Source organism: Manis javanica, chromosome 4 (genome assembly GCF_040802235.1).
Source record: "Manis javanica isolate MJ-LG chromosome 4, MJ_LKY, whole genome shotgun sequence".
Lineage (NCBI taxonomy): Eukaryota > Metazoa > Chordata > Mammalia > Pholidota > Manidae > Manis > Manis javanica.
The window spans coordinates 21,653,609-21,680,390 of record NC_133159.1 but is presented as its reverse complement, the minus strand read 5'-3'; the positions used below and the strand labels follow the sequence as shown (position 1 = coordinate 21,680,390).

Below are 26,782 nucleotides of genomic sequence, written 5' to 3'. Positions count from 1 at the left end.
TCCTCTTTATCTCTTTGTAATTAGTAAGTATTGGGGAGGAATGTATTTTGAAACCTTTTGAACATCCTATTCTCTATCAAACTTGCAATTAATTCATTTATTTATATCAGCATGGACTCATGGATTTTCACTTTATTCAGTGTAATACAATCATTTTCCTTATTTATTTTAGTGAGAAGTGGGAGCCTCTCCAAGCTGTGTGCCTACTTACATCTGTATCTATCTATCAGAAACCATGAGTTCACACTGAAACCTCCAGTTTCAATGGGATACTGCAAGGTTCATATTAGTTTCTCCCTCTCCAGAATTTGTATCTACCTTTAATGTCAGTGAAAAACCTGGCTCCCATTTTCCTTCATTTATTGACTAATTTGATCAACCCCTTGTATATAACCAGCCTCCATTGCTGCCATTGATCCCTTCCCAACCTGGAAGCCCTCCTCAACCTGCTCAGACTCAGAATCCCCTAAGCTGGCCTGCTCCCCACAATGGATGGCCTCCTTACCTCACTCAGGTTCTGACTCCTGGTGTTAGGTTACCCCTTCCATGAATGTCTTCTTCCCCCTGCACAGGCTTCAACAGCCTGTATCAGGTGCCAGCCCAGGTGAATGCCCTCCACCTTATGCAGGCCTTACCCCCACATGGATGCTCTTCTTGCTCTGCTCTGCCTCTGATAACCACCACTACGTGCCCACACATGACTACCCTCTTGTCTTGTTAGAGCTCTAACTCCTCAGGCCAGGTTAGCAAGGCACCCACGAATACTCTCCCCACCCTCCTTAGACTCCAGTATCTCCAGCCAGACTATACCCCTCTGCATGGGTAACTATCTTAATCTTCCCCACCTAATGACTTTAGAACAAAACTGTTTCAGGAAGCTTTTTCTGATCATAAAAACCATACATACTGATTGTATAAGAGCACAGGAAAAGAAAAAATATCTCTATACTCCCACTATCCACAGAATATAACACATGTGTTTTACAAATATAATACCATAAATTACACAACTTATAAATTTTAAGGTCATGGTTTTCTTTTTCTCTAAGTTTGCCAAGGCTCTTGAAAGTAACAGCAAACTAGCTGGTAAGAGATTAGATACCTCTAAGCCATTAAGACGCTGTCTTCAATTTATTTAATACCACCTAATAATTTACTACTTTCAAGTACTGCAGTTTACAAAGTACCTAACTAGGGTGCTCTGGTACTTGGTTAATTCTCACTCACTAAAAAGAGATGTAATCAGGTTTCTCTGTATTTATTTTGTGCAAGTGGGGTCAGGTTATAGGGCCATTCAGTGAATTCCAGTGTTATGTGATAGCTTTTTAATAACATCTGTTGCATCTCCTAAGGACAGTGATTTCAAATACTTAAGTGGGGAACTGACAAGGTTACATACCTGCCAGGTACCCATAAATAGAGGGCAATTAATTGTAAGGTTTAATTTGTTAGTGTAAATGTAAAGTGTTTAATTATAGCTTCAAAGTTTCTGTCTGAGCAAAGGACCACTAGGGGTTTCATGTATATAGGCTGTCTTCTATCTATCTGAGGATCAGGATGGTATATGCTTATACTTATCAAAGCATAGCAAAATGCTTCTGCCTCAGCAGAGGTTTTTTGGATCAGATAAATGCCAGTTGTTGGATATAATTAAAATTTTCATTTGGCTTTCTGTTTGTGAAGGTTGCCAATCTTTCCAAAAAGGATAAGGAAATTCCAAGATGACAGACCTCTGACTTTTCAGGTCATGGAGATCTTTTATTGCTCAATTTCTATCCAAATACCTAACAGAACATCCACTAGACCATATCCACCTGTTCCTTGAGATTGTTTCACCTATTTGGGTTTAAATTCTATTAAGTTCCAAAGAGTGGTTCTGTAAACGTAGACTCACATTCATCACTTGTAAAATAGAGTTAAGAATTATAATCCTAAAAGATACTTGGACTCCCACTATATACTAATCTTTGTGCTAAGCGCTTTATATTTTGAACAATCCCAAAATTCACATTATTACCCTTATTTTTCAGATAAGAAAACTGCAGCTTAGCTTAACTAATTTAGCAAGAATCCCTAAATTAATAAGGAATAGAGTCTGAGTTCAAAGTAAAGACAGGCTGACTTCAGAAACCACGCGTCTAATTGCCTTATTGCCTAGCTCAGTGGTTCTCAAACTTCCTAAGTCAGGATCCCTTCACTCTCTTAACAATTACTGAGGAGTTCAAAGAGCTTTTCTTAATGTGGGTTATATCTATCAATATTTAGTATATTTTAAATTAAAACTAGGCAAAATTTAAAATATTATATTTTTAAAGAATACACTCATATTTTAACATAAATAACTTTTGCACAAAAAATAACAACATACTCCCAAAATATACTACCAAAGTGACAATGTTTTACCTATTTACAACTTAAAATGTCTAGCTTAGAAGATGGCTAGATTCTCTTATCTGCTTCTTCATTCAATCTGTTGCAATATGTTGATTTGGTTGTAGTATATGAAGAAACATAATCTCACACAGTTGTAGTTGGAAAAGGAAGGATTGATAATTAGAGAGATTCTTCTTTGAAACTAGTCAAAACTCAACAATAGCAGTTTCTTAAAGGTTAGTTGTAATGTGAAATCTGGAACATATCAATGAACTTTTTGTAATGTTACATTAAAATCCATTGGTCTATCTTGCATTTTGAATGGGTCTTTTTTATCCATGCATGATTTTATAGCATCATGCATTTCATATCTTCAAAATATTGCATCACCAAGTTATACAAGTATTCCAAATGTTGACACATTTCATTATACAACATCAAACAAAAAAAAAATCACATTCATTAAAATCATCATCAACCTTCTCAGAAAAGTCTTTTAAGTATGGAACCTGTCAAGATCATGGTGGCAAATACAAGTTTTTCAAAATTCTAATTTTCACTGGAAAGCTTGAATTTTGTCATTAGCATCAAATACTGTGTGTTATCTACTACCCCCATAAGCATTCATTTTTGAGGAAATGTCTGCCAGATAACCAAGTCTGAATGACTGTGGTCAGCCATTTTCTCAAGCAAAAATGGTATTCCATGAAAAAAGTCCAGTGCAGCTCCCAACTCAGAACACTTATGCAAGTGTTTTTCCTCAAGATAATGTTGTACTTTGGTATGTAGGGGAAATGCTTTATTGGATGTACTTCCCATTTATCACACACAAGATCAAACAGAAATGTCCTTGAGATTTAATTTATATTTTTGGAATCACAATTAGAAAATAAAATTATTAAAAAGCATATTTAAGGACAATCCAACATCCTTAAGTTACAATCATCAACAGGTTGCAAACTGTGTATTTAGTGGTCCTAGATGTTGGTGCATTGGGACATATATGCCCAAAGTTGAAAAGCAAACTGGCAGTTTGCTTTGGAAACAGTGTGACCCCACAAGAGTATGGTGATTCTTGTAAGACTACTGCCATGTAGGTTGTAGACTTTAAAACCATTTATGTGGTTCTCATGACTGAAGTACCAGAACCTACAGGGGCAATAAGGTACCCAGAATTGGGGCACGTTGAGTTAAAGCTCTCGTATTTGAAGCAACTCAATCCATGCAATCCTATTGGAACCACTCCAGAGACAACACGTTGGTTCAATGGCTAGACAGAATGCTTGTTACCACCATGAAAAGCCTATTAAAACCTAAGATCTAATAAGGCAAAGATCTTCGGATTTCTCTCTTAGCAGTGTGACCCTCTAGAGCGTGATGACCTAACTCACGTCAAGAGCTCAAGATACAAATTCAAGGCCAACATCTGACATTCACTAAAGGCAGAGTGCAAAATTTAGCTATAGCAAGTCATGCAAATAACAAATGGGATATATGGTTAAGAAGAAATGCAACTTATCCTGGCACTTTAATATTAGCTAACATTTATTTAATTTTTACTATGTTTAAGACATTTTATCAACTTTTTCCATGCAGCACCTTTCTAATCTTATCAATCACCCTATTTCCTCTTAGGTAATGATTTTTATCAGATATATAAGGAACCTGAGGTTCAGAGAAGTTAAATGAATTACCCAAGGTCATAAGGCCAGGGCCAAGCACAGCCAAGATTTGAACCCAGCTCAGTCTGACTATAAGCCCTACTCTTGATCACTATATTCTAACACCACCCAACATTACTAATTATTTCCATGAAAAAGGTAGTAAATTCAATAAAGGCATTTAAAAGTACCTTCAGGGGTTTCATGGACCCTCTGAAGTCTATCCATGCACACAGATCCTATTAAAAAGAAAAACACAGGCCAAACATGGACTCACTTTTAAGCCAAATCACCAAACTGGGGCTTAATGCCCAGCCTAATTGCAGATTCTGCATCTCCCAGGAGTGGAACTTTAAACCAATCAGTCTGGAGTTTCCTGATCATTGGTGAGGTCTTCTGCATAAGACCTGCTCCTCCTAAGGGAGGGTGACCTTACTTGAAACAATCCCTACTCTCTTCTTTTGGTAATCACTTTTTGCTCCCCACTCCTATCTGTAAAAACCTCCCATTTTGCACAACTCCTCTGAACATTCCTCTGCTTGCTATATGGGATGATGCACAATTCATGAATAGCATAATAAAACCAATTAGATCTTCAAATTTACTTGATTGAATTTTGTTTTTGAACAATTCCAAGAATCCCTGAACTAAGGACCTCAAGGCACCTAATAAAACACAATCAGTTTAAAATCTGAAAGAATAGAAGTCAGCCAATAATAGCTACCATTTATTGTCTATGTGCCAGACACTGTGCTTAGTGTTTTACAAATATTACCTCATTTAGTTTTCATCCCATTACTCTGATGAGAAAACTGAGGTTCAGAGGGCTTAAATGACTTGTCCAAAGTCAAAGAGTAGAGAGAACTAGGCTGACTCTTTCTGCAGCACCACATTCCCTCTAAGGCAAACAGTGAATCAATACCAGGTCAAGGGTTTAAACTTATTGCCAAAACAAACACAGAACAAACTCTGGAGACATATTTACCTGTATGACTTGTACAGCTCCATGACCTTCTCTTCAAGTTCCTTGGTCTGATTTGGGGCCAGTTTAAAATCACTAATAGAATCAGTACCATGGAGTTCTGGGTCATAGTCTCCCAGCTCAGACTGGATGGTGTAGGAACCTAGTAATGCTAAGGTTGCAAAGGAACAGGGCAGACGTCCTGCAACTATGTCCTGCCGAAGCTGAAGACATAAATAATATCTATAGCCAAAAGAGAAAAGAAGTCACCATGTCAGCAACAACAAAAACAAAACATGAGGGGGAAAAAAAGGAAGAAAAGGGGAAAGAGGGAGAGAGAAAAAAATAATTAAGTATATATGAGATAATTGTCCCATCTACATAGTGGGAATATGGCTGTTCATAGCACTATTATTTTTTTCTTTCTGTGTGTTTGAAATTTTTCCATAGATAAAGTAAAAACAAAAACAAAAACAAACTATGTTGGACTCATGCAGTTGAGAAAGAAAAGAAGAAAAACTGGGAAAAGTCTGAAGGAGGTAAAGAAACTAATACTTTGTTGAGTGTACTAACTACTATATATACATAAATTATCTCATCTAATCTTAACAAAACAAATTTGTGAGGTGGGCGTCATTGCCAGATTATAGGTGAGGAGGCAGCCTCAAAGGCTAAGCTTACTCAGTGTCAGGTAGTAATAAAGGCTGGCTCCAAAACTGTGCCCTTTATTTTCTGTCACACTGCTTTGCCAATTGTGTTGTCACTGTCCTTTATACACAAAGATGGTATTATTGACACATTTTCACTAGGATATAAATATTTTTCAGTGTGTTTTTCTTCTAAGATTGGTTAAGTTGCATGTGGCCTTCCACACACTATCACCTTGTACTATTGATTCCACCTGTGTGCTAAACTTCTGGGAATTCAGATTGTGGTAAAAACAGTTCAGTCCAACAAACTAAGTGCCCCTACCTATGTCAGATACTCTGTCAGTGTAATGTTCACACCTAGGACCCTGACCTCCTTAGCATTTTTCTAACTGAGTTGACTAGTTCAGACTGTTTTACCAAACAGGAAAGCTGGGAGGGATGATTAAATTGAAAACTACAAAAATTAACAACTAAAAATTAATTCGAATCATATCCTTGTTTTGACCACAAACATTTGCCTGCTGAATAACACTTACATCAGCAATTGCTTTTGCTATCTACAATTAGTCACTACATACATGTTTTTAAAAAATATCAGAGCAATGTCAGTGAGGACATAGGACCTCCTCCAAAATGTAGGTAATTAGCAAAGATCTTTAGGGATTTGTTTTGTTGTATACATAATAAATCTCAAAGAAAGATGAGTAAGTAGCAACTCTAAGAGACAAATATTGTCTGTGAAAAAGAAATTACCAAAACAACTTTTCAGGTAAAATATTACACCTCAACTTTAAGTTTATACTAAGAATAACTAAGAAAAGGATAATTTTTTTCAAATGGTATAGACATTTCACAGCACTTAAAATTCATATCTTTTAAGAGTTTACTCAGGCTATTCCGTTATTTGTGAGAGAAGAAAACTGAGGCCCAGAGATTGTCTATTTGTCTGAAATCAGATCATTTACAGCAAAATCAAAACTTGAAGGCAGTTTCTCAGGAACCAACAGTTCAATTTAACAAACATTTGCCAAGCACCTAGGATATATAAGGCTCCATGCAAGATGCTATAGACATAAATATGTACAGTAGTACTCTTTAAAATATACTGGTTTTCCATTTTCATTCTTTGTTAATATTTATATAAAATTCAAAAAAGGCCATTTTCTTAAAATAAATAAGCTGTTTTTAAAGAGTACAAGATTTATTTAATAAATTAAGTGTGCCAAAAAATTCCTAAGATTTCATGTACAAGGATCATGGACCTTATCATACACTTTGAAAGGGAGCTAGGAAGACACAGTAACATTGAAACTTGAGCTTTTTTGATCCCCATAGTAGAGAAAATGGTGAGAGAGGAAGAAGTATTAAAAACAAAAAAAGAGTGGAGCTATTTTACTTGTCCTGCCCATTGGAGGGGGCTGTGATTTATAGATGCCCTGTCCACAGCTTGGCATCCACAACAAGCCAAGTGAACTCCCCTGACAATTTCCTCCAGGCAAATCACAGACATTTGAGGCTTTTAGGCTCAAATGTTTGCATGCCTGCTTTGAAGTGTCAGAAACTTTCTATCTTAGGTTTAATAGCTGGTCATTTTTCTTCAATTCTCAATAGGAAAGTTCTCAGAACTTACCATAATGAGAATTACTTACATATTTAACTATTAACAAATTATTTACCTTGTTATATCTTCTGTTAACTGTGCTGGATCAGGTGGATAAAACTTCACATTAAATGTGAAATTCCAAGGGACACCTGTAAAAATAAACCCGAAAGAATGCTGTGCTTATGCTTGTTTCTGATTGTCAGTAGTACCTAAAAATACTATAAAAATTTTTCTATTTTTCCTTGAGGTATTTTAGTATTCTCATGCTTTATGGAAAAAGTATTATTCTTATTTTAAAAAGAAAAAGAAGAAAGTTGTTTAGACACCACTTACGAGTTAGAGAATCATTTTTTAACCTGACTTCAGGTTAAAGTTTTGTTTACAAAGAGCTAGAACTACATAGGCAAAATAGCATGAAGAAAACCATCTGAAAGGCCAACATATTTGTAGCAATAATTTTTAAAATGTCATCAACATACCACTCTGGGAACCTCAGAAGTCATTCAAGTGGCCCCTAGATGTTCTCTTTTGGTGTTGGCATTGTTTATTTGTGACATCCTCAATATTATCTCAAATTAATAAAAGCATTTTTCCCTTTAATATAGGTGAGATTAGGAGATTAGTTTAGAAATATTAGGCAGGAGGTAATATAAATGGTTCTTCAAACTACAGACCTAATAAAAATATTTTAGGTACGAAAAATACAAGTATTTAATTCTAAGACTCATACAAGTGTGTTGTATTTTATGTACAAAGATAGAGGTTATGAGTAAGAGTTAAATGGAAAATGCATTTCAATTTTTTTCAACAAAGTGTTATCCTCCAGAGTTTTCCCCACATGATGGTTGGGCTCCCAAACAGTAGGGTCTGATCTCACCCAGATATAAGTATGATTGGTCATGATGCTAAAAGTTGTTATTTTGTTCAGAACTTATTGAATGCCAAGCACTAGACTAGCCTTTTTATATACATTAACTCACTTTACCCTCACAGAAACCCAAGGAAGTTGGTATTACTATTAACTCATTTTATCTCATTTTATATTTGAAGAAACAAAGGCTTCGCAAACTACACAGCTAGTGAATCCAGAGTTCTCTTACCCCAAATGCTTTTAACCACCAGACTCTACTATTCTAATGTGACTCTAACATCCACATTTTGTGTCCACAACGTTTCATCTCCAGAAACTACTTTTATTGATGATGGCTGGCAATGACAATATGCAAAATTAGAATTAGAATTAGTTTGAATGTCTTAATGAATATGTAGTTTTAAGCATACTAGAATATTTAATATTCTTTTGGAAATGGTCAATATTTTCCTTCAATATTTGAACTAAAAGGTAAATTCCAGACAATGTAACAGCTGTCTCAAATCTAGCCAATCCTAATACTACCATCAACCCACTTGTGATGCTTCCTGTTCCAAAAACTTTAAACAGAAGTTAGACCAGAAAAACAATCAAAAAAAGGGGGAGGAAGAGGGGGTGGAGCCAAGATGGCAGTGTGAATAGAGCACCGGACATCTCCTCCCAAAACTATATATATTTTTGAAAATACAACAAATACAACTATTCCTAAAAGAGAGACCAGAAGACACAGGACAACAGGCAGGCTACATATACACCTGCGAGGACCCAGCACCTTGCAAAGGGGGTAAGACACAGGCCGCAGCCTGGCGGGACCAGAGCACCCCCCCACCCCATATCCTGGTGGGATGAGAGGAGTCACAGCAGGGAGGGACAGTGAGCCCAGAACTGCTAAATAGCCAGCCCTAGCCATCCGCACCAGAGCACAGACACACAGTGCATGGTGTGCTGGATACTAGGGAAACAGGACAGTAAGACATGTGAGCAGGTCCCTGCAGCCAGTGCCCCTGGGACAAAGAAAAGCGAGTGCTTTTTGAAAGTCTTAAAGGGACAGGGACCCCACAGCTGGATGGAAGTGTCCCGGGACACTTAGCCTAGCAGCTGGGAATCCCAGGGAACTCTGGGCACCCTAACTCCCTGGGCAGCAGCACAGCTCAGAGGCCCCTCACTGCAATAAACAGCCTCCTGCCTGTTTCCCCTCCGACATGGTTCCGCCATATTGGAGCAGCAGCCTGAGGCCGGCCATGCCCACAGCAACTGCAGAGTTTAACTCCACAGCGGCCGGGTAAGAATCAGAGGCCCCATCTGCACATAGCTGCCCAGCACAAGCCGCTAGAGGTCGCTGGTCTCCCAGGAGAGGAAGGCCACAAACCAGAAAGAAGGGACGTTCTCCCAGCTGACACATGCGCCAGCTCCGCACAACTCCCTCTATCGCCATGAAAAGGCAGAAGAATTTCATACAGACCAAAATCACAGAGTCAACCCCTGAGGAGATAGACCTAACCAATCTTCCTGAAAAAGAATTCAAAATAAAGGTCATAACCATGCTGATGGAGCTGCAGAGAAATATGCAAGAGCTAAGGGATGACGTCCAGAGTGAGATGACAAAAATGAAACAATCTCTGGAAGGATTTATAAGAAGAATGGATAAAATGCAAGAGGCCATTGATGAAACAGAAACCAGAGAACAGGAACGCATAGAGGCTGATGCAGAGGGAGATAAAAGGATCTCAAGGAATGAAACAATATTAAGAGAACTGTGTGACCAATCCAAAAGGAACAATATCTGCATTATAGGGGTATCAGAAGAAGAAGAGAGAGAAAAAGGGATAGAAAGTGTCTTTGAACAAATAATGGCTGAAAACTTCCCCAAACTGGGGGAGAAAATAATTGATCAGACCACGGAAGTACACAGAAATCCCAACAGAAGGGACCCAAGGAGGAAAACACCAAGGCACATAATAATTAAAATGGCAAAGATCAAGGACAAGGACAGAGTTTTAAACGTAGCTAGAGAGAGGAAAAAGGTCACCTACAAAGGAAAACCCATCAGGCTATCATCAGACTTCTCAACAGAAACCTTACTGGCCAGAAGAGAATGGCATGATATATTTAATGCAATGAAACACAAGGGCCTTGAACCAAGAATACTGTATCCAGCACGATTATCATTTAAATATGAAGGAGGGATTAAACAATTCCCAGACCAGCAAAAGTTGAGGGAATTTGCCTCTCACAAACCACCTCTACAGGGTATTTTAGAGGGACTGCTCTAGATGGGAGCACTCCTAAGACTAAATAGATGTCACCAGAGAAAATAAAATCGCAGCAAAGAAAGCAGACCAACCAAATACTAACTAAAGGCAAAAAATACAATCAACTACCCACAGAAGCAGTTAAAGGAAACACAAAAGAGCACAGAATAAAACAACCAACATATAAAGAATGGAGGAGGAGGACTAAGAAGGGAGAGAAAAAAGAATCACCAGACAGTGTTTATAACAGCTCAATAAGTGAGTTAAGTTAGACAGTAAGATACTAAAGAAGCTAACCTTGAACCTTTGGTAACCATGAATCTAAAGCCTGCAATGGCAATAAGTACATATCTTTCAATAATCACCCTAAATGCAAATGGACTGAATGCACCAATCAAAAGACACAGAGTAATAGAATGGATAAAAAAGCAAGACCCATCTATATACTGCTTACAAGAGACTGACCTCAAACCCAAAGACATGCACAGACTAAAAGTCAAGGGATGGAAAAAGATATTCCATGCAAACAACAGGGAGAAAAAAGCAAGTGTTGCAATACTAGTATCAGACAAAATAGACTTCAAAACAAAGAAAGTAACAAGAGATAAAGAAGGACATTACATAATGATAAAGGGCTCAGTCCAACAAGAGGATATAACCATTATAAATATATATGCAACCAACACAGGAGCACCAGCATATGTGAAACAAATACTAACAGAAATAAAGGAGGAAATAGAATGCAATGCATTCATTTTAGGAGACTTTAACACACCACTCACTCCAAAGGACAGATCCACCAGACAGAAAATAAGTAAAGACACAGAGGCACTGAACAACACACTAGAACAGATGGACCTAATAGTCATCTATAGAACTCTACATCCAAAAACAACAGGATACACATTCTTCTCAAGTGCACATGGAACAGTCTCCAGAATAGACCACACACTAGGCCACAAAAAGAGCCTCAGTAAATTCCAAAAGACTGAAATCCTACCAACCAACTTTTCAGACCACAAAGGTATAAAACTAGAAATAAATTGTACAAAGAAAGCAAAAAGGCTCACAAACGCATGGAGGCTTAACAACATGCTCTTAAATAATCAATGGATCAACTACCAAATTAAAATGGAGATAAAGCAATATATTGAAACAAATGACAGCAACAACACAAAGCCCCAACTTCTGTGGGACGCAGCAAAAGCAGTCTTAAGAGGAAAGTATATAGCAATCCAGGCATATTTAAAGAAGGAAGAACAATCCCAAATGAATAGTCTAATGTCACAATTACCAAAATTGGAAAAAGAAGAACAAATGAAGCCTAAGGTCAGCAGATGGAGGGACATAATAAAGATCAGAGAAGAAATAAATAAAATTGAGAAGAATAAAACAATAGCAAAAATCAATGAAACCAAGAGCTGGTTCTTTGAGAAAATAAACAAAATAGATAAGCCTCTAGACAAACTTATTAAGAGAAAAAGAGAATCAACACACATCAATAGAATCAGAAACAAGAAAGGAAAAATCATGACAGATTCCACAGAAATACAAAGAATTATTAGAGACTACTATGAAAACCTATATGCTAACAAGCTGGAAAACCTAGAAGAAATGGACAACTTCATAGAAAAATACAACCTTCCAAGACCCAAAAACAAAACCCCCAGGCCAGACAGATTTACCTCGGAATTCTATCAGACATACAGAGAAGACATAATACCCATTCTCCTTAAAGTTTTCCAAAAAACAGAAGAGGAGGGAATACTCCAAAACTCATTCTATGAAGCCAACATCACCCTAATACCAAAACCAGGCAAAGACCCCAACAAAAAAGAAAATTACAGACCAATATCCCTGATGAACATAGATGCAAAAATACTCAACAAAATATTAGCAAACCGAATTCAAAAATACATCAAAAGGATCATACACCATGACGAACGGGGATTCATCCCCAGGATGCAAGGATGGTACAACATTAGAAAATCCATCAACATCATCCACCACATCAACAAAAAGAAGAACAAAAACCACATGATCATCTCCATAGATGCTGAAAAAGCATTCAACAAAATTCAACATCCATTCATGATAAAAACTCTCAGCAAAATGGGTATACAGGGCAAGTACCTCAACATAATAAAGGCCATATATGATAAACCCACAGCTAACATCATACTGAACAGCGAGAAGCTGAAAGTTTTTCCTCTGACATCGGGAACAAGACAGGGATGCTTACTCTCCCCACTGTTATTCAACATAGTACTGGAGGTCCCTGCCATGGAAATTAGACAAAACAAAGAAATACAAGGAATCCAAATTGGTAAAGAAGAAGTTAAACTGTCACTATTTGCAGATGACATGATATTGTACATAAAAATCCCTAAAGACTCCACTCCAAAACTACTAGAACTGATATTGGAATACAGTAAAGTTGCAGGATACAAAATTAACACACAGAAATCTGTGGCTTTCCTATACACTAACAATGAACTAATCGAAAGAGAAATCAGGAAAACAATTCCATTCACAATTGCATCAAAAAGAATAAAATACCTAGGAATAAATCTAACCAAAGAAGTGAAAGACCTATACCCTGAAAACTGTAAGAAACTCTTAAGAGAAATTAAAAAGGGCACTAACAAATGGAAACTCATCCCATGCTCTTGGCTAGTAAGAATTAATGTCGTCAAAATAGCCATCCTGCCCAAAGCAATATACAGATTTGATGCAATCCCTACCAAACTACCAACAACATTCTTCAACGAACTGGAACAAATAGTTAAAAAATTCATATGGAAACACCAAAGACCCCAAATAGCCAAAGCAATCCTGAGAAGGAAGAATAAAGTAGGGGGGGGGGATCTCACTCCCCAACTTCAAGCTCTACTACAAAGCCACAGTAATCAAGACACTTGGGTACTGGCACAAGAACAGAGCCACAGACCAGTGGAACAGAAGAGAGACTCCAGACATTAACCCAAACATATATGGTCAATTAATATATGATAAAGGAGCCATGGACATACAATGGGGAAATGACACTCTCTTCAACAGATGGTGCTGGCAAAACTGGACAGCTACATGTAAGAGAATGAAACTGGATCACTGTCTAACCCCATATACAAAAGTAAATTCAAAATGGATCAAAGACCCGAATGTAAGTCATGAAACCATAAAACTCTTAGAAAAAAACATAGGCAAAAATCTCTTGGACATAAACATGAGCAAATTCTTCATAAATATATCTCCCCGGGCAAGGAAAATAAAAGCAAAAATGAACAAGTAGGACTACATCAAGCAGAAAAGCTTCTGTACAGCAAAGGACACCATCAATAGAACAAAAAGGTACCCTACAGTATGGGAGAATATATTCGTAAATGACAGATCCGATAAAGGCCTGACATCCAAAATACAGAAAGAGCTCACGCACCTCAACAAAAAGCAAATAATCCTATTAAAAAACGGGCAGAGGATCTGAACAGACACTTCTCCAAAGAAGAAATTCAGATGGCCAACAGGCACATGAAAAGATGTTCATATCGCTAGTTATCAGAGAAATGCAAATTAAAACCACAATGAGATATCACCTCACACCAGTAAGGATGGCTACCATCCAAAAGACAAACAACAACAAATGTTGGCGAGGCTGTGGAAAAAGGGAAACCCTCCTACACTGCTGGTGGGAATGTAAATTAGTTCAACCATTGTGGAAAGCAGTATGGAGGTTCCTCAAAATGTTCAAAATAGACATACTATTTGACCTAGGAATTCCACTTCTAGGAATTTATCCTAAGAATGCAGCAGCCCAGTTTCAAAAAGACAGATGCACCCCTATGTTTATCGCAGCACTATTTACAATAGCCAAGAAATGGAAGCAACCTAAGTGTCCATCAGTAGATGAATGGATAAAGAAGAGGTGGTACATATATACAATGGAATATTATTCAGCCATAAGAAGAAAACAGATCCTACCATTTGCAACAACATGGATGGAGCTAGAGGGTATTATGCTCAGTGAAATAAGCCAAGCGGAGAAAGACAAATACCAAATGATTTCACTCATATGTGGAGTATAAGAACAAAGAAAAACTGAAGGAATAAAACAGCAGCAGAATCACAGAACCCAAGAATGGACTAACAGTTACCAAAGGGAAAGGGACTGGGGAGAATGGGAGGGAAGGGAGGGATAAGGGTGGGGAAGAAGAAAGGGGGTATTACTATTAACATGTATAACATAGGGGGTGGGGAAAGGGGAGGGCTGTGCAACACAGAGAAGACAAGTAGTGATTCTACAACATCTTGCTATGCTGATGGACGGTGACTGTAGTGGTGTTTGCCGGGGGGACTTGGTGAAGTGGAGACCCTAGTAAACATAATGTTCTTCATGTAATTGTAGATTAATGATAACAAAAAAAAAAGAATAGGGAACAACTGTAAGAAAATATACAAAATAGTATTTCTCAATAGAGATTATGACTACATTGAAAACTTATAATACGTAGGCCTTGAGTGACATCAAATTGTTTATGTAGGTGCAAAATAAAAGCTGTCTTATTTAGCCAACTTCAAAAAAAGTGGGGGGAGGAAGCAATAAATATCATAAACCAAGATTAAAATGCCATCTGTTGTTTTACTTTCTGATGTGATAAAATCACATCAATTCAGCCACTGTTAATTCATAACTCCACACGTACAATTTTTTAAAAAGATGACTTCTATGCTACCTATAAAAAAAATACATTGACTACAGCAAATATATGGAAAACAAGACAGCCAAAAGAATGTTTAATATATGTGAACTCAGTGTCTAAGAACTTCAAATTTAAACATAAATTTAGGTATTTCATTAATATATATAAATGGCAACTTTTTAATTATATAGAAAGAATAACATTAAGGATATCAAATGAGCAAAGTTTACAAAGTGAGATGACTTTGTTCTCTTTGAACTCTGTTAAGTAAATGATACAAAAGGCTTGAGAACACCCAGGGTTGGTGAGGAAAATAAGCACTTTTTTCTACTACTGATGTGAGTGTAAATTGGTACAACAGTAAAGAGAACAATTTGACAATATCTATCAGAACATAAAATATACATATCCTTTCACATAGCATTCAATTTCCATAAGTGTATCTAAACATATGCCTAAATGTGGTCAAAATGATACATGTATAAGACACTGTTTGTAGCAAGTGTCTGGAAACAACCTAAATATATTTATTTAACAAGAGAAGATACATCTCCAAGATACAGTGTTAGGTTAAAGACCAAGAATGGTACATATAGAAAGCAACTGTGAAAAGTCACAGAGGTGGAGGAAGTAGAAAAAAGTATATATTATAGTTTGATTATATATGCATAGACTATCTTTACAAGGATATACAATAAACTAGTTGTAGTAGTTGGGAAACTAGGAAGGGGGAATGCTGGGGAGGGAAACTGGGAGGCTAGGGGAAAGTAGATAGGAGGGAGACCTATTTCTACTATATCCTCCTTCATACCATTTAAACTTTGTACTTTGTATATGTACTACTTATTAAGTATAATTTTTGAAAGGATAATCTTTTCTCCTACTGAAATGCAAATTCCTGAAGGCAAGAATTTTTTTCTGTTTTACTTGGTATGTATCCCTTGTGCCTAAAACAGTGATTGGCATATCATCAATGCTTAAGAAATATTTGCTTAGTGAATGAATGAAAGAAATAAAGTAATTGATCTCACAGCATTTTTGTGAAGATCATATAAGAATGCTACAGTTCCAGAAAACAATTTGTTTTTAAGAAGAACTACACAAAAGGAGAGGTACGCTAGCATACTGGAAATATCCATTAATCCAGATTCCCCAGTAACCTCATGACTAGACGTAATCAAATGAAAACATTAAAAAAAAAACCAACTCAGAGAAATCAGGAAAACAATTCCATTCACAATTGCATCAAAAAGAATAAAATACCTAGGAATAAACCTAACCAAGGAAGTGAAAGACCTATACCCTGAAAACTACAAGACACTCTTAAGAAAAATTAAAGAGGACACTAACAAATGGAAACTCATCCCATGCTCTTGGCTAGGAAGAATAAATATTGTCAAAATGGCCATCCTGCCTAAAGCAATCTACAGATTCAATGCAATCCCCATCAAAATACCAACAGCATTCTTCAATGAACTGGAACAAATAGTTTTAAAATTCATATGGAACCACAAAAGACCCCGAATAGACAAAGCAATCCTGAGAAGGAAGAATAAAGCAGGGGGGATCTCGCTTCCCAACTTTAAGCTCTACTACAAAGCCACAGTAATCAAGACAATTTGGTATTGGCACAAGAACAGACCCACAGACCAGTGGAACAGAATAGAGACTCCAGACATTAACCCAAACATATATGGTCAATTAATATACAATAAAGGAGCCATGGACATACAATGGGGAAATGACAGTCTCTTCAACAGATGGTGCTGGCAAAACTGGACAGCTACATGTAAGAGAATGAAACTGGATCACTGTCTAACCCCATACACAAAAGGAAAGGGACTGGGGAGGATGGGTGGGAAGGGAGGGATAAGGAGGAAAAAAGGGCATTACGATTAGCACACATAATGTAGCAGTGGGGGACATGGGAAAGGCAGTATATACAGAGAAGACAAGTAATGATTCTATAGCATCTTATTACGCTGATGGACAGTGACTGCAATGGGGTATCTGGGGGGAACTTGATAATGGGGGAGTCTAGTAATCATAATGTTGTTCAGTTGTACATTAACAATATCAAAAAAAAGTATAGGATCATATTCCACCTAGTGAATCTAATTCTTGGTGTGGGGAAAATGATTACTGTAAGAGTCATAGATTGACTATATGGAATGTCATCCTTGCTGAGAATTCCACCTCCATATGCACCACAAATACTTAGCACAACACCTAGCACTTAGTAAGTATTCAATAAAATATAACTATATCATGTGTTCTATTTAAAAAAAACTGTATTCCACTTGAACTTTTTTCTTAATTTCATCCAAAATAAGGAAGTTTAATTGTATTAGAAATAACCATATCTGAATAGAAATGTCCCAAATATTAACTCTTTAACTTATGATTATAACAAGAGGAACCCAAACTTCTGGTTCCTATTTTTCTTCAACCAAGAGATACAAGTTTGAGATACTGCTATGGAAGATATCCAATTTCTTTATGAGCAAGCCCAGGGTTAAAAGCAATGGAGAGGCTAGAAAAGTTAATCACTTGAAATTCAACAAATATTAAAGCTAAACTTTAGTCAGGGGCCATTTCTAAAACATGATACATATAATTAGTAGTACCTTAGAATATTTAGTAAAAGAAAAAAATGGTGGCTGGAAAAGCTCTAGGAAATGTTAACATTAAAATGTCTGCCTTCTAACTCAGCAACATTTTAGTGACATTCCTACCAAAAGTACATACCGTGAAGATTCATGTATCATGAAGAAACATCAGACAAACTCAAAGTCATCACTTATAAAAGAACTGGACTGGATTCTTTAAAACTATCAATGTTATAAAATACTCTAAGATACTTTATATTTTCAAAGGCTCAGGAACTGCTCCAGATTACAAAAAAACTAAAGAGATGTGACAACTAAAATGCAGTGTCACCGTGGACTTCCTTTTGCTATAAAGGGTATTATTGGGACACCTGACATCAGGTTATAGTATTGCTTCAATGTTAATTTCCTGCTTTTAATAATTGTATTATGGTTATGTAAGAAAATTCCTAGTTATTAGGATATCCAAACTGAAGTATTTAGAGGTGGAAAGGTATCATGACTGCAATTTACTTTTTTGTTTTTGAGGTGAAATTCACACAATATTAGCCATTTTAGAGTATACAATTTTACATATAGTGCTACAATTCAGTGGCATTTAGTACATTCACAAAGGTATACAACTGTCATCTCTATCTAGTCAAAACATTTTCATCACTACCAAAGGAGACTCTGTAATCATTAAGCAGTCCCTCCTTCTGCACACCCCCAGCCCCCAGCAAGCACTAATCTGCTTTCTATCTCTGCAGAACAACTTATTCTGGAAATTTCAAGCAAATGGAGTCATACAGCATGTGGCCTTTTGTGTTTGATTCTTTTACTTAGAATGCTTTTGAGGTTCATCTATGCTGTGGCAGGTATCAGTATTTCATTCCTTTTTAAGGCTGAATAATATTCCATTGTATGGATATACCACATTGTTTAGCCATTATCCATTGATGGACATAAGTTGTTTCCCCTTGTGTCTGGGAATAGTGCTGCTCTAATGCAACTTACTCTAAAATGGTTCGGAAAAGAAGCCCTGTACAAATGTGTGTGTGTGCCTGTACAGATAAAGAGAAAAGAAGACAAGGGAAATGTAGTAAAATATTAACATTTGAAGAATCTGGGTTAGAGAGTGTCCAGGAATTCCTTGTACCATTCTTTTAACTTTTCTGTTATGTCTGAAACTACATCAAAAAAAATTTTTTAACTAATAATTGAAAAAAGAAATCCCACCTTCTGAGAACACAGGAAACTAGGAGTTCTCACACTATTGGTGGGGATACAAACTATTATAATCATTCAAAGGAGAGCAATTTGGCAGGATCTGAAAAAATTGAAAATAAACATTCTCTATAATATAGCAATTCCACTTTCAGGTATATATCAAAATCAGTGTTTTTTTAATGTTTCACAACCCATTGTGAAATCAGTTTAGCAGGTCAAAAATCAGCATTTTGAAAAATGAAATATACACAGACTGAAAGTAAAGGGATGGAAAAAGATATTTCATGTAACTAACAGGGAGAAAAAGCAGGAGTTGCAGTACCTGTATCAGACAAAATAGACTTCAAAACAAAGAAAGTAACAAGAGACAAAGAAGGACATTACATAATGATAAAGGGGTCAGTCCAAAAAGAGGATGTAACTATTATAAATATCTGTGCACCCAACACAGGATCACCTACATATGTGAAACAAACACTAACAGAATTAAAGGGGGAAATAGAATGCAATGCATTCATTTTAGGAGGCGTCAACACACCACTTACTCCAAAGGACAGATCAACCTGACAGAAAATAAGTAAAGAGACAGAGGCACTGAACAACGTTATTAGAACTGATGAACCTAACAGACATCTACAGAACACTGCATCCAAAAGTAACGGGATACACATTCTTCTCAAGTGCACATGGAACATTTTCCAGAATAGATCATATACTAGGCCACAAAAAGAACCTCAGTAAATTCAACAAGATTGAAATTGTATGAACCAGATTCTCAGATCACAAAGGTATGAAACTAGAAATAAATTACACAAAGAGAACGAAAAAGCCCACAAACACATGGAGGCTTAATAACATGCTCCTAAATAATCAATGGATCGATGACCAAATAAAAACAGAGACCAACAATATATGGAGACAAATGATAATTCATTTGGAGACAATGATAATTCAACAACACAAAATCTGTGGGACACAGCAAAGGCTGTGCTAAGAAATACACTGCAATACAGGCCTACCTCAGGAAAGAAGAACAATCCCAAATTAACAGTCTAAACTCACAATTAATGAAACTAGAAAAGGAAGAACAAATGAGGACCAAAGTCAGTAGAAGGAGGGACATAATAAAGATTAAAGCAGAAATAAATAAAATTGAGAAGAATAAAACAATAGAAAGAATCAATGAAAGCAGGAACTGGTTCTTCAAGAGAATAAACAAAATAGATAAAACCCTAGCCAGACTTATTCAGAGAAAAAAAGAGAGTCTACACACATAAACAGGATTAGGAATGAAAAAGGAAAAATCACTATAGACAACACAGAAATACAAAGAATTATGAGGGAATACTATGAAAAACTATATGGTAAACTGGATAACCTAGAAGAAATGTACAACTTTCTAGAAAAATACAACCTTCCAAGGCTGACCCAGAAAAAAACAGAAAATCTGAATAGACCAATTACCAGCAAAGAAATTGAATTGGTAATCAAAAAACTACCTAAGAACAAAACCTCTGGACCAGATGGTTTCACTGCCAAATTTTATCAAACATTTAGTGAAGGCCTAATACCCATCCTCCTTAAAGTTTTCCAAAAAATAGAAGAGGAAGGAATACTCCCAAACTCATTCTATGAGGCCAACATCACTCTAATACCAAAATGAGGCAAAAACACCACAAAAAAAGAAAATTACAGACCAATATCCCTGATGAACATAGATGCAAAAATACTCAACAAAATATTAGCAAACCAAATTCAAAAATACATCAAAAAGATCATCCATCATGATCAAGTGGGTTTTATCCCAGGGATGCAAGGATGGTACAACTCAAAAATCCATTAACATCATCCACTACATAAACAAAAAGGACAAAAACAACATGACCATCTCCATAGATGCTGAAAAGCATTTGACAAAATTCAACATCCGTTCATGATAAAAACTCTCAACAAAATCAGTATAGAGGGCAAGTACCTCAACATAATAAAGGTCATATATGACAAACCCACAGCCAACATTATAATTAAAGCAAGAAGCTGAAAGCTTTTCCTTTAAGATCAGGAACAAGACAAGGATGCCCTCTCCCCACTTTTATTCAACATAGTTCTGGAGGTCCTACCATGGCAATCAGACAACACAAATAAATAAAAGGCATCCAGATTAGCAAGGAAGAAATCAAACTGTCCCTGTTTGCAGACAACATGATACTGTACATAAAAAACCCTGAAGAATCCACTCCAAAACTACTAGATCTAATATCTGAATTCAGCAAAGTTGCAGGATAGAAAATTAATACACAGAAATCTGTTGCTTTCCTATACACTAACAATGAACTAGCAGAAAGAGAAATCAGGAAAACAATTCCATTCACAATTGCATAAAAAAGAATAAAATACCTAGAAATAAACCTAACCAAGGAACTGAAAGATCTATACCCTGAAAACTACGGGACACTCTTTTTTTTTTTCAGTAACTAGAAACTCTAATTGTATCCAAGTTATTTTATCTTTACCAATTTCTACATAGTTTCTTTTTTTTCTTTTAATTTTTTATTAAGGTATGATTGATATACACTTATGAAGATTTCACATGAAAAAACAATGTGGTTACTACATTTACCCATATTATCAAGTCCCCACCCATACCCCAGTGCAATCACTGTCCATCAATGCAGCAAACTGCCAGAGATCCACTATGTTACAGGACACTCTTAAGAGAAATTAAAGAGGACACTAATAAATGGAATTTCATCCCATGCTCTTGTCTAGGAACAATTAATATCATCAAAATGGCCATCCTGACTAAAGCAATCTACAGATTCAATGCAATCCCCATCAAAATACGTACAGCATTTTTCAATGAACTAGAGCAAATAGTTCTAAAATTCATATGGAACCACAAAAGATCCTGAATAGCCAAAGCGATCCTGAGAAGGAAGAATAAAGCAGAGGGAATTATGCTCCCTGACTTCAAGCTCTACTACAAAGCCACAGTAATCAACACAATTTGATACTGGCACAAGAACAGACCCATAGACCAGGAACTGAATAGAGAGTCCAGATATAAACCCAAGTGTATATGGTCAATTAATATACGATAAAGGAGCCATGGACATACAATGGGGAAATAACAGCCTCTTCAACAGCTGGTGTTGGCAAAACTGGACATCTACATATAAGAGAAAACTGGATTATTGTCTAACCCTGTACAAAAAAGTAAACTCAAAATGGATCAAAGACCTGAATGTAAGTCATGAAACCATAAAACTCATAGAAAAAAATATAGGCAAAAATCTCTTGGACATAAACATGAGCAACTTCTTCATGAGCATATCTCCCCGGACAAGGGAAACAAAAGCAAAAATGAACAAGTGGGACTACATCAAACTAAAAAGCTTCTGTACAGCAAAAGATACCATCAGTAGAACAAAAAGACATCCTACAGTATGGGAGAATATATTCATAAATGACATAGCCGATAAGGGGTTGACATCCAAATTGTATAAAGAGCTCATGCACCTCAACAAACAAAAAGCAAATAATCCAACTAAAAAATGGGCAGAGGATCTGAACAGACACTTCTCCAAAGAAGAAATTCAGATGGCCAACAGGAACATGAAAAGATGCTCCACATCGTTAATCATCAGAGAAATGCAAATTAAAACCACAATGAGATATCACCTCACACCAGTAAGGATCACCACCACCCAAAAGACAAACAACAACAAATGCTGGCGAGGATGTGGAGAAAAGGGAACCCTCCTACACTGCTGGTGGGGATGTAAGCTAGTTCAACCACTGTGGAAAGCAGTATGGAGGTTCCTCAAAAAACTCAAAATAAAAATACCATTTGACCCAGGAGTTCCACTCCTAGGAATTTACCCTAAGAATGCAGCAGCCCAGTTTGAAAAAGACATATGCACTCCTAAGTTTATCGCAGCACTATTTACAATAGCCAAGAAATGGAAGCAACCTAAGTGTCCATCAGTCGATGAATGGATAAAGAAGAGGTGGTATATATACACAATGGAATATTATTCAGCCATAAGAAGAAAACAAATCCTACCATTTGCAACAATATGGATGGAGCTAGAGGGTATGCTCAGTGAAATAAGCCAGGCCGAGAAAGACAAGTATCAAATGATTTCACTCACCTGTGGAGTATAACAACAAAGAAAAAAGTGAAGGAACAAAACAGCAGCAGATTCACAGAACCCAAGAATGGAACAAAGGGAAAGGGACTGGGGAGGATGGGTGGGAAGGAAGGGATAAGGGGGGAAATGGGGCATTACGATTAGCACACATAATGTAGGGGGGGTGGGAATGGGAAAGGCAGTACATACAGAGAAGACGAGTAATGATTCTACAACATCTTACTATGCTGATGGACAGTGACTGTAATGGGGTATGTGGGGAGGACTTGATAATAGGGGGAGTCTAGTAACCATAATGTTGTTCAAGTAATCGTACATTAATGATATCAAAATAAAATACAAAAAAAAAGAAACAGAACAAAAGGAAAAACTCTTAGTAAAGATTAAGAATTGTTTTGTCAAGTTTTCAACTGGATTTCAAAAATTATATTTAGTAAGAAAAGAAAGTCACACATGATTAAGTATAATTCAATTTAGATATGATGTCCAAAGAGGTAAAAAAATTAGTTTTAGATATTTATTTATAGGTTATGAAAACCATTTTTAAAACACAAGGAACTATTAATATAGAATTCAGGACAGTGGTGATCTCTGCAAGGAAAGGAGAGGGGGATGTATTTTGAAGGGGCATACTTGAGCTATACAATTTTTAAAATACAGTTTGTATAAATTATATACCAGTATTTTGCAGTATAGATAGAAAGTATAAGGATTTCTTGCCTTTGATATGCACTAGTCCAGAAAAGGATGGAGGTAGCTAGCCTGACTCAATAGGGGAGATGTCTTATTTGGAATAATGGTACTTAAAAATTAAGTTGGGAGGAAAGAGAGAGATAAACCTCAGAAGAAGGTTCAAATGGATAAAGTTGGGTCTATGGGAAATCTTTAAAAAATAGACAAAGCAATACTATATATTGTATATGGGTATGGATACATGAAGGAAAAATACAAAACACAAATTACCCCAAATTCATGAAAATAAATTTCTAAGGATAGGAAAAGAAGGGGGTGGGCACAGGAGGAAAACAAGAGGCAAACTTTACCTGTACTGTTTTATTTTAAAATAAAGATGTTAATACATGGTAATTCTGAATGATGTGTACATGATAGGTATTTCTTACATTAGCCTCTATATTTTTCTATTTCTATTACAACCTTGTTTGTAATACCAAAGTATTGAGATTAACCTAAAATGTCCACCAAAAGGACTAGTTATATATATGTATATATATATTATAGTGATACATAGTATACATATGTAATTTTTAAAAATAAAAAATTAAGGTAGTCGTGGCCAAGTGGTTAAGGTGATGGGCTTGAAAAAATTAAAAATTAAATAAATTTTTATATATCGATATGAAGAGTACTCAAAATTATGCTAAATAAAAGAGATTAGATGCAGATTTATATTAAATGTACTAAAAACATACATATTTATATTAAATATACATACTAAAATTACATATTTATATAAATACATAAACTATATAGTATTAAATACATATTTATATTAAAATGTGTGTGGGTATCTAAATACATTTAGAACATCTCTGGAAAGAACACAAGAAATCAAAGAGACAAGAGTAGAAGGGAGCTTTACTTTGTACTATATTCATCTGTATATTCAAGTTTTATACCACATATTTATATCACCTATTTTTTTTAATTCAAACTACATATAGCATGATACATAATACAATGCAATATGCAATACATAACAATGTACAGTAGTTTCCTATTATCCGCGCTTTTGCTTTCTGTGGTTTCAGTTATGTGTGGTCAACTGTGGTCCAAAAGCACACAATTCTCCTGACGTATTGTCAGAAGGTCAACAGTAGCCTAACACTACAACACAATGCCAATGTCATCCACCTCACTTCATCTCATCATGTAGACAGTTTATCATCATAAGAAGGGTAAGTACAGTACAATAAGACATTTTGAGAGCAAGGAAGCACATTCACACAACTTTTATTGCAGTATACTGTTATAATTGTTTTATTTTATTACTGTTGTTGTTAATCTCTCACTGTGCCTACTTTGTAAATTTTTTCAAAGATATGTATGTACAGGAAAAAATATAGGGTTCAGTACTACCCACAGTTTTAGGCATCCACTTGGATGTCTGAAATGTATCCCCTGTGGATAAGCATAATAGCATTTTTGAAAAGCAAAATTTATATATGCCTAGAAAAAAATTTTGCAGATGTAACAATTTAACAGTGTTTATATCTGAAAGATACAATTTAGGGACCTTTTACTTTTTCCATAATGTATTTCCATAATGTTTAAATTTTTCACAGTGGATATATATTACTCATGTTATGAAAAATGTATGTATTTTTAAATATTTGAAATAGATAAATGTCAATCTTCTCTTTGAATTAATGAAATATTTACATTGATTCCCTATTAAGCTTTGTGTGATAGACATGGCTTTTCTTTCCCAAGTTGAAGGAAGGGTTTTTTTTTTATTAAAAAATTTCAAAAATTTTGGTTCTTTTTCTTAGCAGGAGATTTTTGTATTAGCTAAGAAGATAATCTACTATATATTCTTCTCCATTCATCATAAATTGTTTTAACTTTTCTTTCTAAAAACTCTTCTTGTACAATCATTTGTACCTGAATAATATTAAATATTGAAAGTATTTTCACTGAAAGAGGATTGGAGTTATGTTTTTCTTGTCATGTCTCAAATACTTTTTTGATACTTTTTACTCTGACATATTTTACAACAAGAATTTATAGGCAGGGAGCAAATATGGAGAGCTGCCGATTCAAAGGAGTATTTTATTTATCTTAAATATATATTATAAATAGGGTCTAAAGGGAAACATTTCACCATAACAAGTGTTTTCTCTTAAGAAACAAATGAAAAATAAAATCTGCTTTCAGGTTATACTGTTAAAATTTATTAATCATGATGAGTGACATCTATTGCAGTTCCTTGTTTCCTCAAAAATAAACTAAAATGACATCTAGAAAAAGTCTCTCTCCCTAAGCCAGCCCACTGGGCCTAGGCCTACAAAATACATTAACCTATACTTTTTCCTACCTATAAGTATTTATCCCAGGACACCAATCTGAACAGCATGTGCAACAGTGACAGATACTAGCAGGCCTGGAACTAGGAGAAAGCCACAATGCCAGACTGGTCATCGGCAAAGAATTCTCATACTTCCATTCTTTTTTTTTTTTTCCTCCCATATTCCTTATACTTCATTTGGAAGAAAAGTGTTGAAAACAGACAAGAGAACTATAGAGAAGAAAATGTGGTAATGGTTAGGACATAACAGTCCAGAACAAATTAAAAGGAACAGGATCAGGCAGCAAACTCCTAATTGTAGGCTGCTACAATTTCAATCACTACCATTTGGAGAATAGATTTCCATATCCTTTTTCTCTCCTCATCTTTTTTCTCTTCCACCTTCTCATCTCTCAACCACCCTATCTTCCCCACCTATGCCTCGTTGTAAAAAGAATCATCAAGATCTGACCTATATCTCAACAGTGTCTCCCTCTGCTGTATCTTCCTATTACAGAATCTCCTCCATTCCAGGGGAAGGCTTTATCTCAATTTGAAAGTCATCTGCCACAGTCAGTATTCTACAGCGAGCGACTCACAGCCAGAAAATGGAAATTCTGACCTACTAAAAGAAAGAACAAACTATAAAAAGGGCTATAGTCACTTACCACGAACCTGCTTTTTTATTTCTTTGGCAGAATCCAGCCATGTCTGTAA

The 26,782-nt window shown here is 35.9% G+C and overlaps 1 protein-coding gene across 35 annotated transcripts in view; it reads right to left on the bottom strand.

Annotated features, from left to right (window-relative positions):
- The window catches only part of EPB41 (erythrocyte membrane protein band 4.1), a 197,894-nt gene that overhangs the window by 71,102 nt on the left and 100,010 nt on the right, over positions 1-26,782 (bottom strand). For all 35 annotated transcript variants that reach the window (XR_012130088.1, XM_073233492.1, XM_073233493.1 and 32 more), the window contains exons 5-7: positions 26,734-26,776; positions 7,322-7,397; positions 5,020-5,238 (exon numbers count right to left, since the gene is read on the bottom strand). Coding sequence is in view for 34 of the 35 variants with exons in the window: in XM_073233492.1 (XP_073089593.1) it covers positions 5,020-5,238; positions 7,322-7,397; positions 26,734-26,776 (338 nt within the window). In the remaining variant the exon portion in view is untranslated. The remainder of the gene's footprint in view (positions 1-5,019; positions 5,239-7,321; positions 7,398-26,733; positions 26,777-26,782) is intronic.